This window comes from Watersipora subatra, chromosome 2 (assembly GCF_963576615.1).
Source record: "Watersipora subatra chromosome 2, tzWatSuba1.1, whole genome shotgun sequence".
NCBI lineage: Eukaryota > Metazoa > Bryozoa > Gymnolaemata > Cheilostomatida > Watersiporidae > Watersipora > Watersipora subatra.
Genome location: NC_088709.1, coordinates 64,788,097 through 64,814,271, shown reverse-complemented (window position 1 = coordinate 64,814,271; position 26,175 = coordinate 64,788,097). Strand labels below are relative to the sequence as shown.

The 26,175-nt window shown below is 37.5% G+C and overlaps 1 protein-coding gene across 1 annotated transcript; it reads left to right on the top strand.

Moving 5' to 3' along the window:
* LOC137387431 (tyramine beta-hydroxylase-like) lies at positions 1-26,175 on the top strand. The gene is made up of 11 exons (XM_068073855.1): positions 1-217; positions 2,801-2,954; positions 6,681-6,850; positions 8,160-8,273; positions 10,822-11,008; positions 12,041-12,244; positions 13,854-13,982; positions 15,253-15,329; positions 21,967-22,066; positions 22,974-23,143; positions 25,164-26,175. The coding sequence occupies exons 1-11, from the start codon at positions 32-34 to the stop codon at positions 25,311-25,313; spliced, it is 1,641 nt and encodes a 546-aa protein (XP_067929956.1). The 5' UTR covers positions 1-31; the 3' UTR covers positions 25,314-26,175.

The window sequence follows — 26,175 nt, the reverse complement described above, 5'->3', positions numbered from 1 at the left end:
AGAATGGATTAAAAAAGGTTGGTGAATCATCATGGCCGACGGTAAACATGGTCTTCCTTTCTTTTTACTCGTAATAGTCTTTGCTAGTGGGCACAAGTTCTTGCAGACGTACATTCCAAATGGAGAAAGAGTAAGCAGTCCCTGTGATGATTCCGTTTGGGAGGGTGTCGGACATCTTCACCAGAAAGGTGGAGGTGAAAGAAACAGCTTTGGCAAGGTGAGACTTTATTACATTGTTAGTTAGAGACCGAATATAGTGTCTCTAACCTACAATATAAGGTAGGTTATATGTTGTAAGTTATCAGTGTAAGTTACATGTTGCTGTTTTTTATTGGCTGAACTTACTTTCCATCTAATACATGTAAGTTTAGTTGTCTAGAGCTTGTATTTACCTGTAAGTCAACTCATTACCAGTGCATGTCGTTTTGTCTGTGAAAGATATGAAGCTATTAAGATGTTTATACCTAGGGGTATTTTATCATCTCCTGTTTAACTAAAACCTGTAGCTAATGTTATGTTACGTTGTCAAGCTTTGATCTGCACTCCTCAATTATCTTGCTTTGGAGCAATAACTCCGCTCCAGTAGCATGAAATCGAAAGAAATATGTTTTGTTTTTTTTAAGTTATTTGATCACTTTTAGACAAAAGTTTTTTTATTCAAATAGCAAAAAACTTAACTTGTCTGCATTTGCAAGGAGAGAGTAGTCATGGTCTAATGGTCTAGAGCGTCGGACCTGTAATCAACAGGTTTGCGGTTCAATTCCCAGTATTGTACCATCAGCAAGGACAGGAATTACAGAGAATTACTTTCTGCAACTGGGCATGTCTTAAGTCTATAAAGGATATCTTGTAACAGAACCCTCGCATGTGTAGTGAAGTTTACTGAACCATTTTCTGTGCAACAATGCTCTAAAAAAAACATACTTCTTCTGCTTGCAGTAAGCTAAGCTGGCATCATTCTCTTTTTTATTTTAAATGATCACACACTAAGGAACACAAGCTATTTTATGATTCCTCTCGATGAAAAGGCTGTAAATTAAATCTCACATTTTATATGGATAGCTTTATTTTTGATGAACAAATTTTTTTAGGCTCTGTAGTATTTTCCTCTTTACATTTATTTCTAAACATTGATTTGAACTGGTTGATCATGCTCTAATGGCTATTATCAAAATAAAACTACGCATTTGCACAATTAGCTGTTTGCGTGCGAAATTTTCCTTTTCAAATAATTGCAGAAATTTATGATATTATGCACAAAATTGTGCATAATCTGGTTTTAATAAAATAACGAAGTTTCTGTGAACACATTACATACTAGCTCCACTTGATAATAATTGAGTAGCTGAGAGGATAAAGTTGTAACTGGTAATTTATATATTTCAACTGGGTTAATGGTAAATTAGTGGGACGAAATGACCAAATAGGCCATTGATCCATTAGCCAATTGAACCAATGACCCAATTGACCACTGATCCATTTGGTCATTGGGTCAAATGACCAAAGACCAAATGACTAAGTGGGACGAAATGACTCGCACACTAATAAACTGGGCGTCTAGTGTGCCCTGAGTTATCATCAGGTGTGCTGATAAAGCGCAAAGAGTAGGGATCTTTATAGATATTCTTCAACATAAAAGGTGGCTGAATGGTGGTAGTGATGGAGTGTCGGTTTACGAAGGTAAACATTATGAGTTCAACTCCACCTTATTGCAATGTTTTTTATGCAGTCTGTAACAGTGGCTGAAAAGCCTGACACTAATGCTATTGCACTAATGGGAAAACGCTTGTTTACATAGAATTAGTTCAAGATTGGTGGATCAGTATTTATGTTGGATGCTGACTTTAGACAGATTAACATACTTTAAAAAAATTTAAGTTTTAAAAAGTAGAGTGCTCTGTAACCAATGGCAAACTATAAACAATGTTTTACTATAATAAGAGCCGATTCTGTACATCTAAAGTCATTCTGAGAGTTTTAGAAAAAATATGCTCTTGTACAAGAATCAAATCCGGATGTTGAGTGCCGAAGACAATCGCGCAAAGAACTATTCCACTCGACCATTTTTCCACATTTGAGAATATTTGGGGGCATAGTTATTACACATGACGATATCTTACGGTGCACGGGACTGTCAGCATTCTAGGAATAAAACAAAAAATAAAAGTATGTTGGGGAGAAGCACCGAGCAGCTTCAATACAGTTGCGCTGAAACGTCTAAGTGTACATAAGGCATAAATTTATGTCAATTGAAATTTTAGAAATTTCTCGATGGACTCCGAGTTTACATTAGGTTGTTTAAATTTAGAGAAAAATTGCCGAAATGAAACAGTGTAAAACCTTTAACAGATTGTTTCCGTTTATGTTGACTCATAGACATGGTGAAAACATTACCAATATTATTATTTGTAGTCATTATATGCAAGTGTTTGCCTACAGTCCAGCGTAATACCGAAAGTGAGAAACTAGACAAATAACTTATAATATTTGAAGATTGAAAATATATTTGACTTTTTTCATGATGCAAAAAATTGTTAACTACCGTGGTAATCATCTAAAAATAAAGCATAACACAAAAATAAATCTTTGGCACTATTTCAGTTCACAACTTTTTCTAAGCTTGAAAACGCCACTTAAAAAGTCTACCACAAACTCTCAAAAAGTGGGAAAAATTCGATTGGCCTAAAAATTAACTCCAACTCAATTTAGCACAACTCGGTTCTCTACTGCATAAAATTTCACAACCATGCTAGTGAGCTATGTCAAGTATGCCCCAATACTAGAGGTCAGCTGTTTGCAGGTCTTTGAGGCAGAAGGCAACAAGTGGACAGAAAAACTCTGTCGAGAAGATTCAGATGGGGATGGAAGAAGCAATGGCGAGGAGCTAGGTGATCCAAACTGTGTGTGGTCTTTTGGCAAGGAGCCAACCTATTCGCAGAACATCACTCACCCAGGTAAGAAGACTGTTCTTTTCTTTGTAGTTGTTTGGCTTATAGCATGTCCTTTGTTAACAATAAGTTTTGGGATGAGTTGTGGTTTTTTGGATTAATTTTCTATGAGCCAGTAAAATTTAAAAAATTTTCATTAAACAATCTATAGAGATTTTCAGTTTTGTTTAAACTGTTTAGTTTTGTGGATGTCTTTTTACTGGAATGATTTCAAATCCAAAACTTTTTATTTAAAAATTGTAAAAGAAAATCAATTGATAAAAATTAGGCAGCATATTTTGTGCAACACCAAAAACACACACAGCCTCAGCTTGCAGAAAGTTAAACAGACATCGAAAATTTTTCGAGATTTCAAAAAATTGCTCACACACGCACACATGCGCACACACACTACTATTAAACTTAAAGTAGGGAAGGGTAGGTAGATATCAATTTTATTTACACTGGTAAATGCCATTTGGAGTAAATTAGACCATGAGACAAAAACAAAAGATAGTAAAGTAAAATATGTGTATTAAAAGCAGAAGCTCTTTTTTCCATAACTCTGATCTATAATATAAATTGGTAAGGCGCTGGTGTCTGGTATAAGGTGTAGCGGATTTTCTGGAGAAGTAGGAATGTAATGGCTAGTCAGGTTAAATGGAGATACGATTTGAGTATTGTAGACAGCAAGTATCTAAAAACACATTTAGCTCCTCAGCATTAAGGGCATTTAGACTCTGGTCGTGACTGTCCATATCAGGTAGCATAACAATAAAGCAAAATTTTTAAAAGTATTCTAGTTTTTCTTTATCAGTTATTGATACATAAAAAGACCAGCTTAGAGCAGCGTAAGACACAATAGACAATATGATTCTGGTAAAAGAGTGATAGAAGGAGGAATTGGAAGTAACGTGTATGTTAACAGTGTAAATAACATTATTTCATAAACATTTTTATATCAAAGTTTCCAGAAAAGCTGAAGATCATATAGAATATTAAACATCAGATTTACAGTTTCCACAGCATTGGTAGCTATTTATGGAGTAATCTTGATATTTTACAAATCCTGAAATAGCTCACACATTTTTTTGTTCAAAACCATCTCTTTATTAGGTTTTTAACCAGCAGCTAAGATAAAAAAGCTCCACAGCAGCAACCTGTGTGAGTCAGCTTGAACAAGTTTCAGAAAGTATCAGTTTTAAATAAAATTGTATCAACACAACCATACTTGTAGTAATATATTTGCAAACAGTTTTACTTGCATTTACCATGATGTAAAGGGAGGAGTGTGGGTTGTTCTGCCCTTCAACAAGAACTGTACTTCAAAATATTCAAGGAATATTGGGTACTGAAGGTTTAACAATTTCTGAAAAAGCCGATTTATTAAGTTTATGTTAACACTTAGTCTGTTTGTGGTCATCAGCTTGGTAAATGGTTGCTTTTAATGCCAACATATAGTAATCTTTGTGATAATGAGAGCCATCTTTGTCTGTCTGTTTGTCTATCCAAAGCCACAGTTAGAGGCTGAGGTAAAGGTATTGCATCATACAGGATTTAAACTTTGCTATAATTGCAAAAAGTCATCTTTACTATGATGAAAGCTGTGCTTGTCTGTCTGTCTGTCTGTATGTTTGTCCGAAGCCATGGTTAGTGGTTGAGAAGAAAATATTGCATCATCATGATTCTGACCTCCAACCTTTAGCAAGGTAGATCAACACACTAACAACTGCACCCACTGCCATAGATGAATAATTGTATGTATAGTTATTACGTCACACAGCGCAGTAAACTACCAGGTTAAAGTTTTATGAAATAATAGCATAAAACCTTTGACATCATGTATTGGTCTTTGATATCATTTATTGGTCTTTAGCTGGAATTCATTGTTTATTGTTAAATGGTGTCTCAGCTAATTTCTTTAAGTTTATATGACAGAGAAAAAGCTACAAGTTATAGGAGCTCTTAGCGACCTTCTTATGATCATCATGGATAGAGAGAGCGTTACGCTATTACATCAAAGCATCATCCAATGCATCATAGTCATTACATCTGTCGGTCTCTATAGCGCATAAGACTGCCAGGGTGTTAGCGCAATGTGACATAAATACTATTGCAAAAGTGTTCATCATGAGCCAAAGATGATAAAATATAAGTACAGCACATTTAAGAGTATTAGCGTAATAGTTACATTAAATTGCAACCATTTCAAGTAGATTTAAATGTTAAAACCTTTGAAATTCTATGATTTTTTCAGCTTTAGAAAGCAGCATTCGTAATCCTTTAAAGAAGCCATTTATAAAAGGATAAATGGGTGTATAAACTATTATCTAGTAGAGACATTTGTGTTGGCTGCACTAGCTCACTTATAATAAACCCGACTTTAAACAGTCTGCGTCACATCAGGATTATAAATACCATCAATCACTTGTTCATTGATCCTGATATTTAGTATAGTCGGTAATTTGGCAGGCGGGATGACTTTAATAATAGTCTTAGACTAAGCTTTCCTCGAGTTAGTTCCCACAGCTTAGGGCATGTAAAGCGTATTTAAAAATGTTATTATTGTAGAATTTAAATGCTGACTCGTTTCAGTTTATCACTGCTTTTTCTTTAACTTCAATAACTATTATCCAGTGATGTATAGCTTTTAATAATATGCCTGAATTTATATGGAAACCTTTATTATCCAGATTATTGTAGACATAAATACATGTATAATCTAGATATTTGTAATTATAAATATTAAGCAGATATTTTTTAGATGTTTTTAGATATTATGCTTATATTATCCAGATATCTGTAGATGTACATATTACGTAGATATATCCAGATATCTGTATATCTGGATATTTTTACTTAATGTCTTTTCTTAATGTAGATATAGATATTATGTAGATATATCCAGATACCTGTAGATATAGATATTATGTATCTTTTAAATATAGGTATCCCAATATTGGCAAATATGAACAGTCAGTACTACCAAGTCTTTACCTAATGTATATTTAGGCTTCCGAAGTTTGCACAAAAGTCAAACACAGGTCAGGCAAAGTAAACCTAGCTATTTTAGTAAACAAATAGCGGAATGCCCGACGGTGCACGAGTATTAAAAAACGACTTATAAACAGTGACTGGTAATGTATGTAGTTGCCTGCCACTTGCCATTAGCCTGGCACATTGTCAATGGCTAATTTGTGTAAGTTGGTATCCGTATTGTAAAACTTACTAATGAGAGCTGTAGGAACAAGCATAAAATGATGTTGCACCGTGAACAGAGCGCTATGCATACTTTCACCCCCATGGCAAAATATTTCTCCCAATAAATCCATCGATTTTGCGTAGTTCAATGGTTTAGCGCTTTGCCAGGAGAAAGAAAGGTTTCGAGATCAAATTTTCTGCAATTTGGATTCGTCAATCCAAGATTTTAACAGGTATAGCCAGACAAATCGAATCACACACACGCACGCGCACACATACACACGCACACGCACGCGCACATGCACGCGCACACGCACACACATTGATATTTATATATATAGCCAAGGCATTTACTAATTAGCACCACTTTTGTAATTGCATAGCTTTAGATATCAACTGACTCATATTTTTAGTAACAATAATAATTACGTTCTGTTTGTGAAATACGTATAGTTTGTGTTAGGATGTTTATGTGAAAAGTTATGGTCTGAATAACTTTATTTGAATTAAATGTGAAGCAATAATATATCACAAATACTTGCACGTTTGTAGGTATCTGTGAGCCTCTCAACTCTACCAAATGTTCAAATGCAACATTTGAGTGTCCAAAGGCATGGTCATGTCCAGCCATCAACCAACCAGATGTTAAGACAATCTCAATTACTACTCCGTCCACCAGTGTGCCGGCCAGACCTACTACTTATATATGCTACAATAAGAAGGTTGTGCTATACAGTAACAAACGTTTCAATCATTAATTAATATCAAAATAATATTAGTATGATATATATTAATATGGCATACTGTACAATACTATATTATATAATGGTATATGTATTATATTAATGTAATATAACATGTAGTATAATATAGATATATAATGCATGTATATAAATATGTAGACTATATTCTATATATAGAATATATATTTATTTTATATTTCTTATTTATATTCTTTATTTCTATATATATTTTATTTTCTATATAAATTTTATATTTTATATTTAGATCTATATTATAAATAATATTTTATGTAATATATGTTATAAAATGTTATGTATATTATACATATTGCGATAGTTGCAAAATAATACATTGATTTGTTAAATAATCATAAAAATTTGTTTAGATACTAGTAATGTTTTTAATATTCATTGTTGCACATTTGTCAGCAATAAAAATGTAGCCTGCAACACACCCTGTTATAAACCAAACTATTTGACATCATGTTTTCATCATCCTGCTGATGTTACATTAAGTAATTTCCTTTTTTCTGTTGAGGCTAATTTCGTTAAACTTTCCTACCATTAGCTAGCATGATGCACTCACTCCATTTTTATGTGGGAACCTTATCAAAAGCTGGTTTTCATTTACGTCGTTAAAACAATTTCAACTTTACCTATCCTTAAAATTATTTGTTTTGATTACTTTTACAAAGATTATTCACAATTTAAAGTATTTAGTTTTGTTAAGGTTTATGGTAAAAGGTTAAGGTTAAGGTTAAGGTTAAGGTTAAGGTTAAGGTTAAGGTTAAGGTTAAGGTTAATGGTTTCAACAATGAATTTGTACAAAGTTTTACTAGATTTTATCAAAGAGTATCGTTATGTTTATCATCTGCAATTTTTTTCGATGCTTGATGTAATCTGACTGCCAAGACATTTGAAGAATAAAATCGACAAAACTAAATTGCAGTCAAAACGCGCAGAGGAAAGATACGTGCAAAATGACATCACTAGTTGCTATCAGCATTTGAGTTCAAGTGGCAGCTTCGTCTCTATTCTGTCGGTCTATTTGCAACTATAGATGTCATAATCACACTTTCGCTTGGTCTTAATGTAATCGCCATCATAATTTTGTCGATTTTAATCATTGAACGTCTTGCACCTCAATATCAAAAACAATCGGAAATGATAGAAAAATAAATGAAACTTCCTGATAAAATTGACTAAAATTTAGTGCAAGTTCATCTTTAATTTTTGGCGGGCTATCTGTCATGTGTCAATGATAAGCTGGCGCTGTTTCATGCTCCAGATTCCTTCCGATCAGCTCTATGATATTGTCGCTTCTACAACTGTGATAAACAACACAAATGTCCTGCATCATATGACTGTCTACGGCTGCAATGGAGACCTCCCAGATGGCCTGGTATGTTTCTATCTCAATACGTATGTTTAAAAGTTTCTGACTGAACAAATTAGCTAATTTTACGGAAAAAACCTCTCTAAATGTTTATTAATTTTTAAATATCACAAGTTTTCTATATTTGATAATTTTAAAGATTTAAATTTTTAAGCTTTCGTTTTATGTCAAATTTTATTATCAGCGCTACATTGCGTCTTTATTTTTATTTCATTTGTCAGTTATTGCAAAAAGTTTTTACCGCAATGTTATACGCATATAAACTGTTTTTTAAAACAAATTATTTAAACTTCAGTTGACAAAATAAATAAAATTAGAAAGTCAGATTATAGGAAAAGTATACAATCTTAAAATCTCAAATGCATTATAAAATATTATTCACTAAAATTTGATGGTAGTCATTTGATGGACTTAATAAAACTTTTAAATGAATCAAAAAATGTTCATTTAATTGTCAAATTAAGAACCCTAAGGGTAGATATTTTATTCTACTCAACAATGATTTTAAAATTTTGAAGTCTAACAATTATTTCATAAACTCAGAAGATAGCTTTTGTGTGAAATCTATAAGAAATACTGAAAAACAATCACATAAAAAAATAAGAGTTGTTTGTACTTTAGTAGCCATCATTTTATTTCAAACAGAAATGTTTTCCCAGTTTTGTCAAACAATAATAAAAAAGGGCAACAGTTAGTCAATTAAATAACATGAATAGTTTGATACATAGTATTTAAAATACCTTTCTCTGTTTAGACAATGTATACTAGGTAAAAATTGTTAAAGCAGCTGGTAATAATAATTTCAAAATATTTGTTAGAGTCTTCATGCAATTTGTTCATAACATGTATGTTGAAATGAGTTGGAAGCCTGTAAATGTCAGGTAAAAGATAAAAACACAAACCATAAAAGATCTTGAAACCTATAATTAATCTAAAATGGACATTTAGCATAGGCCGAGCATTAAGCAAAGGGTAAGAGAAAAAGATAATTGGAATTGAACTCGATAATATGTTTAAGCTCATTCAGTAAGCTAAAGTATCACTAAAGTTTTTCCTGTTTATTTGTTATATAAATAAGCTGATGTTACAAACTTACAAGATGCTTTTATCCATTCTCAGTAATAGTAATAAGTATTTGGATTGTGAAATTACCCGATTCAGCCACTACTACCATATAGTGAGTAAGTCGTGTGCTTCATTATGAATTGGTTTAAAAAGACTGTAAAATTTATTTTGAGTTGAAAGTCTTTTTTTAACTCATCTATGTTTTATTTTTAAAGTTCTCAATTTTCTGTTTATTTACCAAATAATATAGTTTCACACATATTTGTATTAGTTTTAATGTCAGATTGAAAGTAACTACGTATTGTGCAAGTTGTGCTAACTTTAGTCCTGCGGAGTTTATTTGGACGAGCAATAAATTCAGGCTAAACCAATTAGTTCAGATCTCTTTCTGTGGGATCTGATCTGAACAGATAGACAGATATTTGACAAAGTAAGACTTAGCTCTGTGTGAAACGCTTGTCCTATGTTCTTTCGTATCACCTAACAAAAACTTTAAACTCCAAAAGCCAACTTCAGATCTAACTATTAACACTTTCGACAATCGCTCATTCAACATCTATAAAAAGTTTTACTCATATCATTACACGACCTGCTGCTTTGGCTTGCTGCTGTGCCATTACATCATAAATATCAGCTTCTTGTATTATGTAATGCTTTGATCTCGACAACTTATAAATAATACAACTTTTAAAACAAAAGCAACCCAACGTTAAGCTTTTGTAGATTACTGTTCAATTAGCTGTTTAATTTTGAAGACTATCGGTTTACTGTAAACATAGCCACATGGCATGTTAGAACTCGTTTATAACTCATAAACTTTGTTGCCTAAATGTAAACTTATACCATTAAAGTGATGTAAATAAGAATAATATCAATATAAAGCTATATATCAAGCTTCAATTGATGTAAAGTTGGTCTTAGTGAACCTACCCAGTCTAGAGATATAAAAGTTTGAATGAGATTCTTTCTTGGAACACTCAGATTCAAGTGGAAGTTCGTTTATGATGTCTATAGTTGTATTTTGGTAAAATGACTGACAGAATAGAGACACGTAATGCAACTTGAACACAATAGTCAATATCAATAATGAAAGAGGCAGGTGGTGCAGCTAGTGATGTCATTGGACAGGCGGTGCAACTAGTGATGTCATTGGACAGGCGGTGCAACTAGTGTTGTCATTTTGGTACGCGTTTTTCTTTAGAGAACTTTAATTGCGATCAAGTTTTGTCGACTTTAATCGTGTAACATTCTGGCAGTTAAATCACTTCAAACACCAAAAACAATCTCAAATGATAAAAATATATCATATTTTCTAAAATAAATCTACTAAAGATTGGCAGAAATTCCTTTTTAAGGGTTTCTCAAGAAAGCTACTGTGTATTTTGCAATTTTAGTCTGCTTTGTATAGCCTCTAATCATGATTTTTGATAATATCACACAGAATCATACCATAAGAGTTACCAAATTAGCTTGTTTTCTTTTTTTCTAGGATGGCACTTTAGATGACTGCTCTATGAGAAACGAGAAGTGCTCAAAGATACTCCACATTTGGACTGTCGGCCTCGAGGATTTCTGTCAAGCAGATTACAAAGCTTTCAGGTTTGGCAAAGGTCTTACTACGTGGGTGGCCATACAGTATCACTGGAATAACCCTCAGCTGAGGACAGACTACAAAGGTTGGTTATCCTGACCTCTACAGAACTCTATATAACTCACAGTTTTAAAAATGAAGTTCATTAAACGACATTTCACGGCTGTCTTACTCGGTGATTTGCTAGTCTGAGAATAAGACAGTATGCGACAGACAACCTAAAAAGATTTGAAATTGGATTTTAGAATTGGTAGATTTTGTCAAGTCGTGCAACGGAATGTAAGCCAAACACATTGCAAAGAGCTAAGTCTTATTCTATTAAAAACCACTGACTGTACCCTGACAGTCTCGTGTTTCATGAGCGATCATCAGTTGTAGTTACTACAAGTATCTACCGGTATAATCATTTGGACATGCTTTGGGGTGGTCCTCTGGTGCAGTGGCTAGAGTGTTGGGCTACCACACATAGTATCGTGAGTTTAAATCGTGATCAATTCGATGTCTTTTCCAACTTTCAACTGTGGCAACAGTAGATCCATATCTGGTGCCATTTGAAGCTTATTACTTATTTCTGTGCCAAAAGATGAAGAGGTGACTCTCAAAACCTGCTACTCTAGTATTCCATATCATTTTGTTTTAATCTTATTGTTTACGTTTCTCCGTATTAGAGTTTAGACTCAATCAAGGTTCGTTCTCTTTTTTTTGTTACTACTGCCATTGCAACTTTTCTTGTGACTACTACTCAGTACTGTAACAATGTTATATTACTAGTATATACATGTAGTGACTACTATTCAGTAATGTAACACTGTTATATTACTTGTACATGTAGTGACTACTGCTCAGTACTGTAACACTATTATATTACTAGTACATGTAGTGACTACTACTCAGTACTGTAACACTGTTATATTACTAGTACATGTAGTGACTACTACTCAGTACTGTAACAATATTATACTACTAGTACATGTAGTGACTACTACTCAGTACTGTAACACTATTATATTACTAGTACATGTAGTGACTACTACTCAGTACTGTAACACTGTTATATTACTAGTACATGTAGTGAGTACTACTCAGTACTCTAATACTCTCGTGTGTTGATTTACAGATGCTTCAGGAGTGCAGCTCTTCTACACTCCAAAGCTTAGACCTTATGCTGAAGATATTTTTCAAACTGGAGACGGGGCTATCTACATTCCTCCTAATTCAAAAGATTTTAAGGTTACAGGACTTTGTTCCCACGACTGCAGCAAAAGGTCATTCGCTAAACCCTTCAATATTACCAGCATTCTTCTGCACATGCACGGAACAGGTGAGACTAAAGACATTAGGGCAGATTTATAAGGTGTTTTTTCAGGTATTTCATCTTGCTTTTATATATTCTTCACTCTCAAGGATGAGAAGAGTAAACTTCAACATGTTTGTAGTTTCTTTGTTTAGAGTATTTAAAATGTTCAAATGAACATACAGTTTTTCAACTCAAGAAACAAATTTAAATTTGTGCTGATCTTATAGGGAAGATAACTGCGAGTTGAAGCTTTAGCAAAGACTTTAATCAGCTTTCAAGATGATAGACATAATATTTTTCAAGCTCACAGAGAAAATCGGAAGTCTCTAACTAAAGTAGACTTTGTTAGATTTGTAGACTTTGCTATTTTTAACAATCAGTTATGTTGTCAAGGCTCTGAGCCAGTGATCTTTTTGATTTACTATCATATGATATAGCAGTTGGCATATAGAGCAGAGGCTAATCTCTAAAATAAAAAAGAATTTTGCGTAACTAATCCTTATTTGGTCTATGTTTTCGCTTACCATTCATTTTTGCAAGAGTGTTTTTTGTTTTAGTTTTTGCCAATCTCTTAAAACACTCCTTTTATTATTATTATTATTAATTATTATTATTATTATAATTAATTATTATTAACTATTGTAAAAGTTTTTCTTCACAGTCGTGTGGTGGTAGGCGACTGGTTTTAGTCCGTGTTGAGTCCGGGCCTTAACAAAAGGCCAAAATATCCAACATCTTCCTCAATTCCACTAAGAGAGGACCTTCCTCAATATACTTTCTAGTAACATTATTATTATTAATTAATAATTATTATTAATTATTATTAATTATTATTAATCCCATTACAATTCATGGTTCTAACTGAATTTGAGATGAAGGTCTCACCTGAAACAAGAACATGAATGCATGAATGAATCATTCAACCAATCAAAGAATCAATTAATTAAGTAGTGAGCGAGGTCACAAATGAATGAACGAATAAATGAACAAATCCAATTTTTAGCCTTTTCCTCATTCAAAAAACTTTGATCTGATCTGACATGGTTTGTGCTCGCCTTGCTCCAGGACTTGAGCATCTTGCTCTGCTTAATAATCTGTTTCTAGTATATAACCAGTTCTGAGAGGAAGACAAATAGTTAGTTTGTTGAGAATATCAACATAGTAAAGTGAAAGCTAGTCAATACTTCAAATTTTAAAAATTGTACAAAAGCAATCAAACCGATCGACATTTCTACTAAGGTCAGGCTGGAAAACTAAAAAATAGAAGGAATGTATAAACTCAAATAAATTTTAATTGTATAGTCTCAAAGGCCTATAGTTACTATGGGTACATATTTAGACATAGTTAGCAAAAAAAATGGTTTATTAAGAATCTGCAAAACATTATTCTAATTTTGTTTTAGAATCGAGAATGTATTTAACTCAAAACAGCCGAGGTTTTGAGTTTCAAAAGTTTGTTTTATCTATAGTTTGCTATAGCAAGACCCAAGACATCTAGTAACCATGATAAAATGATCTTAAACAAAATAAGAAGTCTGACACAGTCATGTATTTACAGTAGCTAAGTCAGTCACAGAAATATCGTACTTTATGTTGGCTGTGTTAGCAGTCATAGCAATTTCATGGGTTTCAGGAGTGAGTATGTGGGCCAAGCAGTACAGAAATGGTGAACTACTCAGGGTTCTGGCAGAAGACAACCCCTACCATTACACAACCCCAGTTATACACAGATTTGAAGAGGAACCCATTGAGTTTAGACCAGGTAGTAGGAATTTTCCTTTGAATTATATTTTATTGAGATATTAAATGTCTTACTATATATAAAGTGACCTAGAAATTTTGAACTTGTAACTGTGTGTCTACAAGTTTATCATTTTTATATTGAAGTTAGTTTTAATATCTAGTAACATTTGCTTCTAAACAGTCTTTTTGAATGTGTCAAAAAATAGTTATCATTTTATACTTTGTAAATTATGCAATTAACAAACTTAAAAAAATGATGACAATCATGAGACTACTTAAAATAAATATGTTATTTGTTATCAACTCATAATTTGGTAAATATTTATTAGATGAATTTTGGTAATATGTACACCAATGGGAAACTAAGAATAAATATTATTAAGTATAAACAGAGATTATTAGCCAGATATATGTGTTGCATCTTCTATATATATAAATCTCAAAGTTTGTATGTGTTTACTTGGGCTTGTCTAGCTATAGCTGTTAAAATCTTGAAATTAAAAGCTAGCATCCTGCTAGATTTGATGTCGGAACGTCCGGTTTTCCAGTCAAAATCTTACCGATTAAGCTACGTGAGATTGATGGATTCATCGGGTGATATGATTGATTATCTAGGTTAAAATAGGCATAGCATTACGTTATGGCACACTATCACCAAAGCTTGCTCTCACGGCTCTTATTAGTATGTTTAAATTACTAATTTAAGTTACATTGCTCAAATTAGCCGTTGGCAACATGACAGGCTGATGGAAAGCGGTAGGCAACGACATCAACTGTCTCTGTTTATAGGCTAATTTTTAATACTCGTGCAATGCCGGACATTCCGCTAGTAGCACCATATCTTGCACAATACAACAAAATGTCCAGTAAAAACTAAATTCATATTTGTTGACAAAATTAGTCAAATTCAATATGGTCTTTAAATATATGTATGCGTGTAACAATCTGAAAGTAAATTGGTGGCTTTTTGAGTGTTTGTAGCGTTTTAATATTAGTTGACCAGCCCTTACTGTCAATCACAGGATAGGATAAAATGGAAACCCAATAAATAGATTGTATTTTTAGCACACTTTTGGTGGTAGCCAGAGAGTCTACAAAGATTACTTTTCACATCTTTATAGTATGTATAAAGAAAGTGAATTTATGCCATAAGATGCTAAAAGTGTGAAAAAATTCCTAGGTGAACCTATAATTACAAACACCTCTAGAGAGCTTGAATTTGGCCATAGTTTTATATGCTGCTGCACTCACACATCATACATAGTAAGTGAAATTGTTACTGGTTTCAGGGGATGAACTAAAAGTTGAGTGTACGTTTGATACGACAGGAAACAATAACTGGGTTATAAATGGCCCAGGAACAATGGTGAGTCACACCTCTTCCAACTGCTTACCTATGCTACTAGAGAACTAGTCAAGTCACGCCACTTAAGTTCAAGATTATACTATACTCTAAGGACTGCACATATCACTTTAGCCTTGTCAAGTTTATTTGTTTGTTTGTTTGTCTTATTTTACATTAATTCATAACATAACAAGATGATAAAAAAGTAATGTGCAATGAGAGCCCATATGCACAGTAGCATGGCTATTTGAGGCGGGTTTGAGGCGCAGAGCCCGAGTTAACAGATGAGATTGTTAATGAAGGAAACATGGATAGTCTAAGCAAAAGAAATCAGAACAAATCTATTCCAGAGAGTCCAGCAAGTAGTGCTTCAAAGCAGCTCCAAAACAATCATGGCTTTTAATTTTCCTTAGCCAAGTTGGCAAGGAACTTCATGCGGATGACACAGTCACGATAGGCAACCCATTTATGGCCACCAGTAGAGGCGGAGGGTGAAAGAGGTAATGAAAATAACTCCTTCCACCCTCCTCCACAATTTGACTCTTGAAGTGCTGACTTCCCTGTATTACTTTGAGACACTCTAAGAGACTTTAAGACACTTTAAGAGACTTCAAGTCACTTTAAGAAACTTTAGGACACTTTAAGAGACTTTAAGGCACTTTAAGACACTTTAAGAGACTTTAAGACACTTTAAGAGACTTTAAGGTGTAAGTTGCTAAGTAAAAATAACGCAGTACCAGACTGCCAGCCGTGACACTCCAAAACCTCCCCTTATGTCACCCTTACTCCACCTGCACGTTTTACCAGAAAACACCGTAGTGCCAGACTACACCAGTAGGGTTACTCACGAGTCACCAAGACTCTGAAAGACTCTTAATAATTCTTTCTAAAATACGACAAGCACAGAGTCACAAGCTACGCGAACGGAGCTTGGATGGCCAATGACAACATGGCCGTTTTTTTTCGTCCGGTGGCGCATGCCCACGAACCCTTCCAACTATCGGCGGGCACCACGTGACTACTAACTCACATTTCCCCCAGCTTTTAAGAAGCTACCAGCTATCCCTCATAGTCATCCAAATACCGGGGACGCCGTCGCTCTCGCTGCGACCGCCTGAGCATTGACGGTTGAAGCTCAGGCTCATCAGGATCTAAATCCCCGGACGGAACCCCAGCAGTCTGAGGCTCACCATCCATGTTTTGAACTTCATCCTCGGCAGTCTGAGGACCGTTCTCCACATCCCCCTCCGAGACCTCAGCCACCTCACAGGGATGCAGCTGAGGCGGTGGGGGAGCAGCAGAACCGCGTAATCTATCTAGATTAGGCCGGCCGTCTTCGACCAGTTCACGGATGCCGTTTTTCCTACTACGGTCAGTGCCAAACCGCCATTTGCGGACATCCCTCACATGCCTCAGCATGCCATCCACGCACACGTTGTGCTTTGAAACGACTCCGGTAACCACTCCCGGTGCCCACTGCCTAGTGCACAACGGAGTCGAGAGTTTTACCCACACCTCATCGCCGACAGCAAATTTGCCCTGACTGACCTCATCTAACCCGCGTAGATTGACGTCAAAAGGCACTCGCCATGAATATCGATACAGATTATTTGAGGGTACCGAGCCCCCATCTGTACCCTTGCGAGGCGTGACATTATACCAAAACGTCGCCTCCTCGGGGCTAATTCTTCCCCTCTCGCCAATCCTCTTGATTGTCCGGTGATTCCTCTCAACGATTCCGTTGCCACTCGGGGCGTAAGCGGCACGAAATCTCAGAGAAATCCCCCACTCGTCAGCGAACTGTGCAACAGTTGATGACCTAAACGCCATAGAATTGTCCATTAACAATTCGTCACACGGCCTTCGCTCAATTACGATCGTGCGTAACTGAGCCACGATGTGCGCTGCCGTCTCACTTGGCAAGCGGCGCCAGATAGCGAAACGTGACAGCCCACAATCAACCATGGACAGGAACACCTGGCCGCCATAGTGAGTCACGTCTATGGCCACCCGGCACCAGTTCCCCTCGACAGCCAAGCTGCCTGTTTCCACGAGGTTCTCACCTCACGGAGCCGGGTCAACGCGCTGGCAGGCCTCACAGCCAGCCAGCTCGCGTTTGACCTGCTTCCGTGTCAAGTCACTGCGTACTTGCTGAGCAAAGTACAGTGTTCTCTTGACACCCAGATGGTGAGGCAAATGAGCCGCCCACACAGCATTCCCGAGGGTCTCACCGGTGAAGATGGCAGCAGCCATGCTCTCGGCCTCCCCTCCACTCATCCCACGATGCCCGAGCCACTTCTTGGGCACCCTCGTCATCCTATTCGCCTTGTTCTCCACAGTAAGTACAAGACGTATAGTGACCGATAAGCCGTACTCGGTGATCGTATCACGGATCACCCCCAGCCGACGCTTCACCAGCATCTCTGCAGCACCTTTCGTGCAAACACGATTGTGCCCGTCAATTGTATTTGACATCCAATTGACAACTGTGAGAGAGTCAACCGCCAAGGTGAAGGTCTTGAACCCCCACGCGATAGCCAGGTTAACACCTCGTCCCACAGCTTCCAACTCGGCAACATTGATGTGTGAATGGTCTAACTCCTTCCTCAGCCACGACGCATCCTCAACAATGCTGCCATCAACCTCAACTGCCACACCGAGGCCCAGAGAGCTAGCATCTGTCCACACAACGACTGAACCGTTCGGTCTTACGTGCCACGGACCCCTAACAGGGTCCTCCTGACATACCCTTGTGTAAAGCCCACTAGCTAGTGAGCTGACCTCCTTTTCAACAGGGGCATCCAAGGCTCCGTTTCATCCCAGCCGCTTCAAGAAGCTGCAATAGGGCCGCAACCACCCAGCCACTGGGTAATGACCAACAAGTTGGCCACAAAACAAGAAAAGCTCTCTCTTAGTCAGCCCAGCTGACTCGAGATGAATTTCGGAGAGTGCAGTTCCCCTCGACATCTGCAAATGTCCACGAGTATTTCCCTTCAGAGAAATGCCCAACAACCGACCTCCATCAAGGCCCTCCGGCTCTTTCGTCGCCAGTCCATACTTAGCAAGGTGCTTCCTCAGCTCCTCCATGCCAAGCACAGACTCCTGCACCACTATATCGTCGATATAGTGGTCAGTTCCTCGTCGAACCCGCTCGTCGAGCGAGAGAACCTTGCCTAGGATTTTGGTCATGATCCTAGGCGCACACGAAAGCCCGAAGCCTAAACGTGTCAGCGCATAAGGGTCCCCCTTATACTTCACGACCTGGTATTTCCACAGGTCCTCCGAAACATGGATTTGTAAGTACGCGGCCTTGAGGTCAACTACTCCAAGTTTTCCACGCAACTGTCTCCACTTTTGGATTTTCTCGCCACACACAGCGACCGCGTCACCTCCCGTGTGACTCTCGACAAACGCGTTCAGTTCACAGTAGTCCATGACTGGTCGCACTTTGTCCTTCGTTGGTTGGAAGACAGCCAAAAGGGGGATAATACCCTCAATGGGCTGACTCCACCTTTTCAACCAACCTTTTGAGATCCAGCTCTCAATTTCAGCACAGTACCGCTCATGCAGGTTAGGTGCCCGAGTACACTTGTACTCCGCGACCCGGGTCTGCAATCCTTTCGGAGATTCCCCGGACCACCGCCAGCTAACGGTCCATCGGCCTTGAGCAAAAGTGGCAACAAAATCGGGGTCGTCGACTCGTAGTGACACCAGATCACCACCCAACCCCGACAACGGTGCCACCCTTGCCACCCCGCATGCGCAGCCAGCCCCAGTATCCTGCCCTGCAGGTACTCCACAGCATCCATTCTGATAGGGTTTCCCCCACCTGACCGAATACTTCGCATCACTTCCTCTACAGACAGTGACGCCTCCCATGTGATCAATGACGTCGTCACCCAGCAAGCATTCAACCCCAAGATTGCACAGCTTGTCCATAACAAGTGCTGTAATACCGAAACAGTGTCACTGTACACCGACGACCACCCAACACTGACCCTTCACATGAGACGCCTTACCATCCGCTGTCAACAGCGGGTAGCTCGGCCTAAGTCGGGTTGAGCCTGTCAACACCTGCGGACTTACCAGAGTCCTCTCACTTCCAGTGTCAACCAGTCACTGAAAACCGCAACCATTCAGAATTGCTTGAACGGCCAGCATACGACTGCTCGTCGTAGGCTCGCCAGTCGCCCCGGACAGCCAGGGACTGTTCCGCAGTACACTCTTACTGCTTGCATGTGACCTCCAGCCTCCCCCTGTCACGCCAACACCACCTCGGGACCCCCTGATGTTATGGGATCCCTCGTAAGCCTGGCTTACACGGTGTCCATATGAGAGGATGCGGCGCCCCAAGTTGCATCCTCTTGATGAAAACTCGGCTCATCCTCTGTGAGCCCTGCCGCCTCCCCAGGCGGTGGCCGTACAGGGCAGTCCCGTACAAAGTGCTCCGTGCTGCCGCACCGGAAACACCTGACCCTCTTGCCAGAAGAGGTCTTTTTTGCCCCCGTACCAGACAAAGGCCACTTAATACGTGGGCAGTCCTTCACCCGGTGTGGACCCCTACATCGAAAGCAACTGTCTTTGCTTCCTGGCTGCTTGCTAGAAGCAGCCCCCAACTGCTTGCCAGAAGCAGTCGCCGGCCGGTTACCAGAACTGGCCGCTGAGCTAATTGTTGAGGGGCGACCCTCAACAGCTCTCCGGGAAACCAACTTTCCCATCACTCGGTTCAGCACCGAACCAAAGTCAGCAGTATACGCCTGATCGTGCGTAACTGCCCACTCGTAGATTGACTCGGGCAGCCCTTCATAGAACTTGGTCCTAAAAACCATGTCCTCCAGCGTCACCCCCAGTCTACCGCCAAGCCGCTCCAAGCGGTCCAGGTACACGTCAACTGTCTCCCCGGATTCGAGTCGACAGCTGACAAAGCGACGCCATGCCTCCTGTCGACGCATGGCGTACTCGGCAGTCAAAACTGCCTTCACGACATCCCACTGGGATGCCTCGCCCACCCTCATGCGTCCATGCACTCTGGCAGCAGTGCCATCAAGCATGTACGCAATCAGCGTGCATGGAGCAATGTGCTCCAACTCACACAGTCGCTCGTACTGCGAGAGCCATGCGGTTACCTCAACCGCACCATCACCGGCAAATGGCTGCATCTGCCGGCTCAGCCTTTCTAAAATAGGCCCTCATGCCTGGTTCATCAGATTCGCTAAAAAAGCGGCATCTAAAACCAGCGGCACTGTTACAGCGCTCGCAGCGCCCTCGGGTGGCTGACCACCTCCGCCATCGGTAGATGGCTCAGCCTTTTGGCTGCTCCCGGGCTCGCTCATGGCCCGCTCGTGCTCACCTCAGCCCAGCTGAGTGGCACTACCTAACAACAAGGCAAAATAAATACAAATATATAAGCCGAAATAGCTTGTAAGTTACTAAGTAAAAATAACGCAGTACCAGACTGCCAGCCGTGACACTCCAAAACCTCCCCTTATGTCACCCTTACTCCACCTGCACGTTTTACCAGAAAACACCGTAGTGCCAGACTACACCAGTAGGGTTACTCACGAGTCACCAAGACTCAGAAAGACTCTTAATAATCCTTTCTAAAATATGACAAGCACAGAGTCACAAGCTACGCGAACGGAGCTTGGATTGCCAATGACAACATGGCCGTTTTTTCTCGTCCGGTGGCGCATGCCCACGAACCCTTCCGAGCTATCGGCGGGCACTACGTGACTACTAACTCACATAAGGCACTTTAATACATAGTGTTTTAAGACTCAACTATAGTCAAGTAACTCTGTAGAGGATAAAGTGACAGTATAGACACAGTCCTCAAACTATTGTATACCTTAAAAGTATAGTGTAGTCTCAAACTATGGTATGAATTATTACTTGTCGGACAATGTAAAACTGGTTAATTGATGCATTTGTTATTTTAATGTATAACATTTATGTTACGCTGAGATACAGTTAAGTTAGCCAAAGGTGCAAAAAAACATCTCTGGCATTTTTAGTGAGGTAGAATATTCTCTCTGAAATTAATACATATTTAATGCTAACTCTATTTTCTGGCCGGTGTTGACATATGCAAATTAAGCCATGTGGAAAACAAATAAATATATTAAATCTTTACTGTAATAAAAGCAGTTTCCGTCTGTTCATCTGTTTGATGCCATACAGTGTTAGGAAAAAATACTTCACACTGAAATTAAACTTAGATATTCGGTTGGTGGACCAACATGATAACCATTGAGGCACTCGGCCAATTTGCTATGCATTGGAATAATTATGCCCATACTTATTACACATGATGGTTTTTTACGGCACACAAAACTGTCAGTATACTAGTAATAATAGCAAGAGATTCAATAGTATTTAAAAGAAAAACTACGACATAAGCATGTTTTAGATATAGGATGGGTGAGATGTTTGCCTGGTTATATTATGTTTATATTGTGCTTATGTACGCTGTGTGGTTATTGTTAGTGGAGTGTAGCTATGAAGTGAATGGTTGGGTATATGGAATAATCTGTTAGAGTACTTTAGACAACAGAAATTCAGATTTACTGAGTGATGTGATTACTCATACATCGCCACAATTGCCCCCTAACCATAATATACTAGTACAAGTTCAAGCAAATAAGCTATTCTATTTCAGGATGAGATGTGTGTCACATTGATCTCTTACTACCCAGCCAATGAGTTCTTTATGGAAGACTGTTTCTCTGTAAAGGGCAGATGTGGAAAAGGAATCAACGGTTAGTAGGTTTCTACTTACACCAGTATAATAAAAGAACTGCATAATGCTGACATAGTCAGTTAAAGACTGAACACTGAAGATTTGAAGGACATTTTAACTAAAATGATGAAAGTTAATTGTTCTTAGTCGAAAAAAATTAGGTGCACAAGTTATGTATACCAAAACACTGGCAGTCTCGGGTACTGTGAGAGATCATCATGAGTGTCAATAAAGCACAGAGATTAAGTATGTGGATGGTTACATTTACTGCATGTGGTAGCATGCCGTGTGTCGAAATGTTGACATGCTGAGTGTTGGAGCTAAATGTTATGAGTTTGAACCTTATGATGCAGCTTTCCCTAACTTCCAATTGTGGCTCTGCATGAACAGATACATGGACACAGCTCTTGTTATGGTAAAAATTCTAGCAAAAAATTTCTTCACCTTGTTTAGTCTTCTATCTATCAGTATATATAAATCTCAGAGTCCATCATCCGGTGTGTATAGCTATAGCTATTAAAATCTGGTATGAAATATTCACTTTGTGCTTGATTTGATCTCGGACCTTCTCGTTCACCAGGTGATCATCTTACTAATTAAGCTACATAAGATGCAAAGTATTTATTAAGCGATATGAGCAATAAAATACACATAGCACTCTGCATTAGGCCTGCACAACATCATTAAAGCTTGCTCTCACAGCTCTTATTAGTAAGTTTAGCAATACGGATAGTAGCGTATTCAAATTAATCATTGGCAATGTGCCAGAATAACGGCAAGTGGCAGGTAATGTAGCTGTTTTTAATGCCTGTGCAACGCCGGAATTTCGGCTAGTCTGCAATATAGCTAGCTATTAAAAGTCAGTGGTTAAACAGTAATATCAAATGCTATGATATTATGTGAACAGTGTTTCCCTTTATCTGTAGATATTGCACCTGGGTGTAACTATCGAAGCTTGATGCCAAATCTAAACACCCTGATGCCAGACATTAGACAGCATTGCGACATCAATGAAGGCAACACCTGTCCTTCGGGCTGTGCTGATATTTTCCGTTGGATAAAATATCTCTATCCCAACTGTTTTCAAAACCAACCTGTAAGTATGAAAAGATATATACGCCATTTGAGCATCTATAAGTAAACATTTAGCATTGATCACATATATAGACAATTGAAAGGGCTAATAAAGACTCAAGTTTTTATCAATTTTGAAGATAACCTAATTTGTTTAGTCTCAGGTGTTTTCATACCTGTAAAAAAGTTGTTAAAATCTTGACTTACAAGAGGTTTTATTTGGTACACTTATTAGCAAAGTCAACAGCCTTATCATCTGATGTCAAAAATTGTTGTTAAGATCTCAGCATAAATTAGGATTCCATGCAGTCGCTAGTAACTCTCCCCTAGTCAAAAAACGATAAGGGTCAAGATCAGGAGGGAGAGAGAGAGCACGGTTTGTAACCCTAATTGTCAACACAACGCGTCATTGGTTAGCCTCAGTGAGTGTAACCAGCATTTTTAATGCATTTCATTGGTGTGTATAGGCAAGGTTTTACTCAATGTACAGAAATAACAGGGATTCACTGCTAGATAATGAAAGATGATAAATTTGGTAGTTAAAAATTTGCTGTATTTAACAGCAAAAAAGGTTAACTCTGCGCTGAGCAATTTTTTTAGACTTGACTCCAAAATGGTTTGTTTGATTTTTATGAATCATAAATAAAAATTGATCAGCAGATAATTCTCTACAATAATAATAATAATAATGGTACTAATAATGATTATACTATGTTAATATAAATTTATTTATTATTGTTATTTATATTATTATTGATGTGGCTGCCATGGTTTTAGTGACGAGGGTGTCCGAGAGGATTGATCACTAAAATCGTCAGAATTCTGATTCAATGTCACTAAGGTTTAAATGTGACCACTGTTTTTAGAAGCATCCATAAAGGGATTGAAACCTGATCTGAAGATCTTAAAACATTGATATAGATGATTAGAATGCTTTTCAGGAGCGGCGTACAATATATTAGCACCTGGAGATATCATAGTTATGCCTTTTCGTTTTCAAACTCTGAAGCATTTCAGTTATTTTTCAAAATATTTCAAAGTAATTTGATTAAAATAAGCAAAAGTTCTTTTAGTTTAATGAGTTTTTGCTCAAAATAGTCCCTTTTTTAACTTGCCAGATATATGAAAAACTGCTTTTAGAAACATGTTGACACCATCGACATTAATGACAGGTGCAGCCAGGTCGACATTAATGTCGACCTGGCTGCATAACAGTGCAAAATATAGTCAAAATAAATCTGACTTCAACCATCAAAGGTTTCAGGATACAGAGTTTTCTAGCTTTTACCTTCTGACATCATTCAATAGGCAGCTACAATAAATTTCAACAGTTACATAGATATTCAACCCACTATTTTTTGCTAGTTCATCTAATACATGTTCTTAAGTAGTGAAATACATGTGGAACTTGTTTGTGTGTTTGTAAAGAGAAGATGAATAGTCCTCTGTTCATCTCGCCCACAGGCTACTCTTTATAGTATTCCATAACCTTTGTGGCTCGCTGAAACTAGTGTTACCTTAGATATCACTATAGCCTGAGCTTCAACAACTCTGGTCAAATAATTTTTTGTAATTATATCTACCTATATTAATAAACTTCATTTTATCATTGTATATCTGTTAGCCCGCGGCAACACTATGCGTTTCCAGTTTTTGGCCAATTTCATCCAAACTTCACAACCATAGGCTAGGTGCCTTCTGCCAGGCCGCTACACTAACTTGATTTCAAAGCTCTTTCTGGTTTTTGAAAACCAGCTTCTTAAACATCTACCCGCAGGCTATCTGATTAAAATGAAAGAGATTTTTTGGGTGTCACCAGGCTAACTATTATTTGGCAAATAAATAGTTGACTTTCCCATAAGTTGATTCAAGTTTGTGGTAATCTAGTAATAAGCTATAGCAGTGTTTTTTGGGAATTATCTATGACAAGGTTTTTTCTACCTGCTAACTTTTTTTCTCGGTCCAACTAGTTTCTTTTTGCAAATAATTTCAAGTTTTTAAAACTTTTAAACAACCAAAAGTATTAATTTTTCTATTTGTAGAAAGCCGTGTCCAACTTCATATGGGCGTCTCTCTTACCGACTGCTTTGGAGGGTCCTTCTCAAGGACATTTTGTCAATGCTTTTAAAGGCTGTGTGCTTTATTCCCCAAATGTTATTCGTAGTCTGGACTATCACCCGCCCCTTATGTAGGCATGACAAGCTTCGTTATTTATCACTAAAATAATTGTTGAAACTTTTATTATCTTATGCTTAAGGTATTGATAGACTCATTCTGATCAATACATGCTTATTTATTTTAGATAAACTTTCATTACATTTTAAAATTTACTTTTCAAAAATACTATAAATGAATATAAATAGAACACCATTTATACTACTTAGTATACTATATATTGTATATATACTAGGTAAATGCACGTCGTTGCACGAGTAATAAAAAAGTTTTTGCAAAGAAACTTAATTTTTATCCAACATACACAACATTTACCATTCTAAATTTTAAATGACGTCATTTGTTTATTTCTGTGTCGGCTATAAGTTTAGTTAAGTTTATGCTATATTTACATATAGTTATAGCATTTTGGGAGAATTCTGGGCATATATTTTTCTTCTTGTAGTTTAAGCATGTTAGCTGAAGCTTGCATATTTTGACCAATTGCTATTAAAGATTTGCTGGTGTAATAAGAATGTACACAACTATTCCATAGTATGGCAAGTAGGCCATGTGGTGTAGTAGTTAACGTGCCTGTCTGCAAAACCAGAGTTTCGGAATTCAATTTCAGTGCAACTTGGTTTGTTCATTCTTATAACTTTACCATTATAGCTGGACATACGGACATCAGACCAACAACTCAACAAGCATTTGAATTTATATTGATAGTCTGTTCAACTACAGTTTATATTTTGAATATATACTTTTAGAGTAGTATATGGTGTGTACAGTAGATGTATACTGTACATACCATAATTGCTGTCGGTGTGCAGAATAACCACAGTATGCGTATAGTAACCATCTGGTCCTTAAGTAGTTTTTATATCGCATTACAATAAA

Bases quoted from the DNA above. Each gene is read 5' to 3' on its own strand.
- LOC137387431 (XM_068073855.1), top strand. From the start codon at position 32: ATGGCCGACGGTAAACATGGTCTTCCTTTCTTTTTACTCGTAATAGTC. The intron at 8,274-10,821 runs GTATGTTTCTAT...CTTTTTTTCTAG, and splicing joins GAGACCTCCCAGATGGCCTG to GATGGCACTTTAGATGACTG. The intron at 22,067-22,973 runs GTTAGTAGGTTT...CTTTATCTGTAG, and splicing joins ATGTGGAAAAGGAATCAACG to ATATTGCACCTGGGTGTAAC.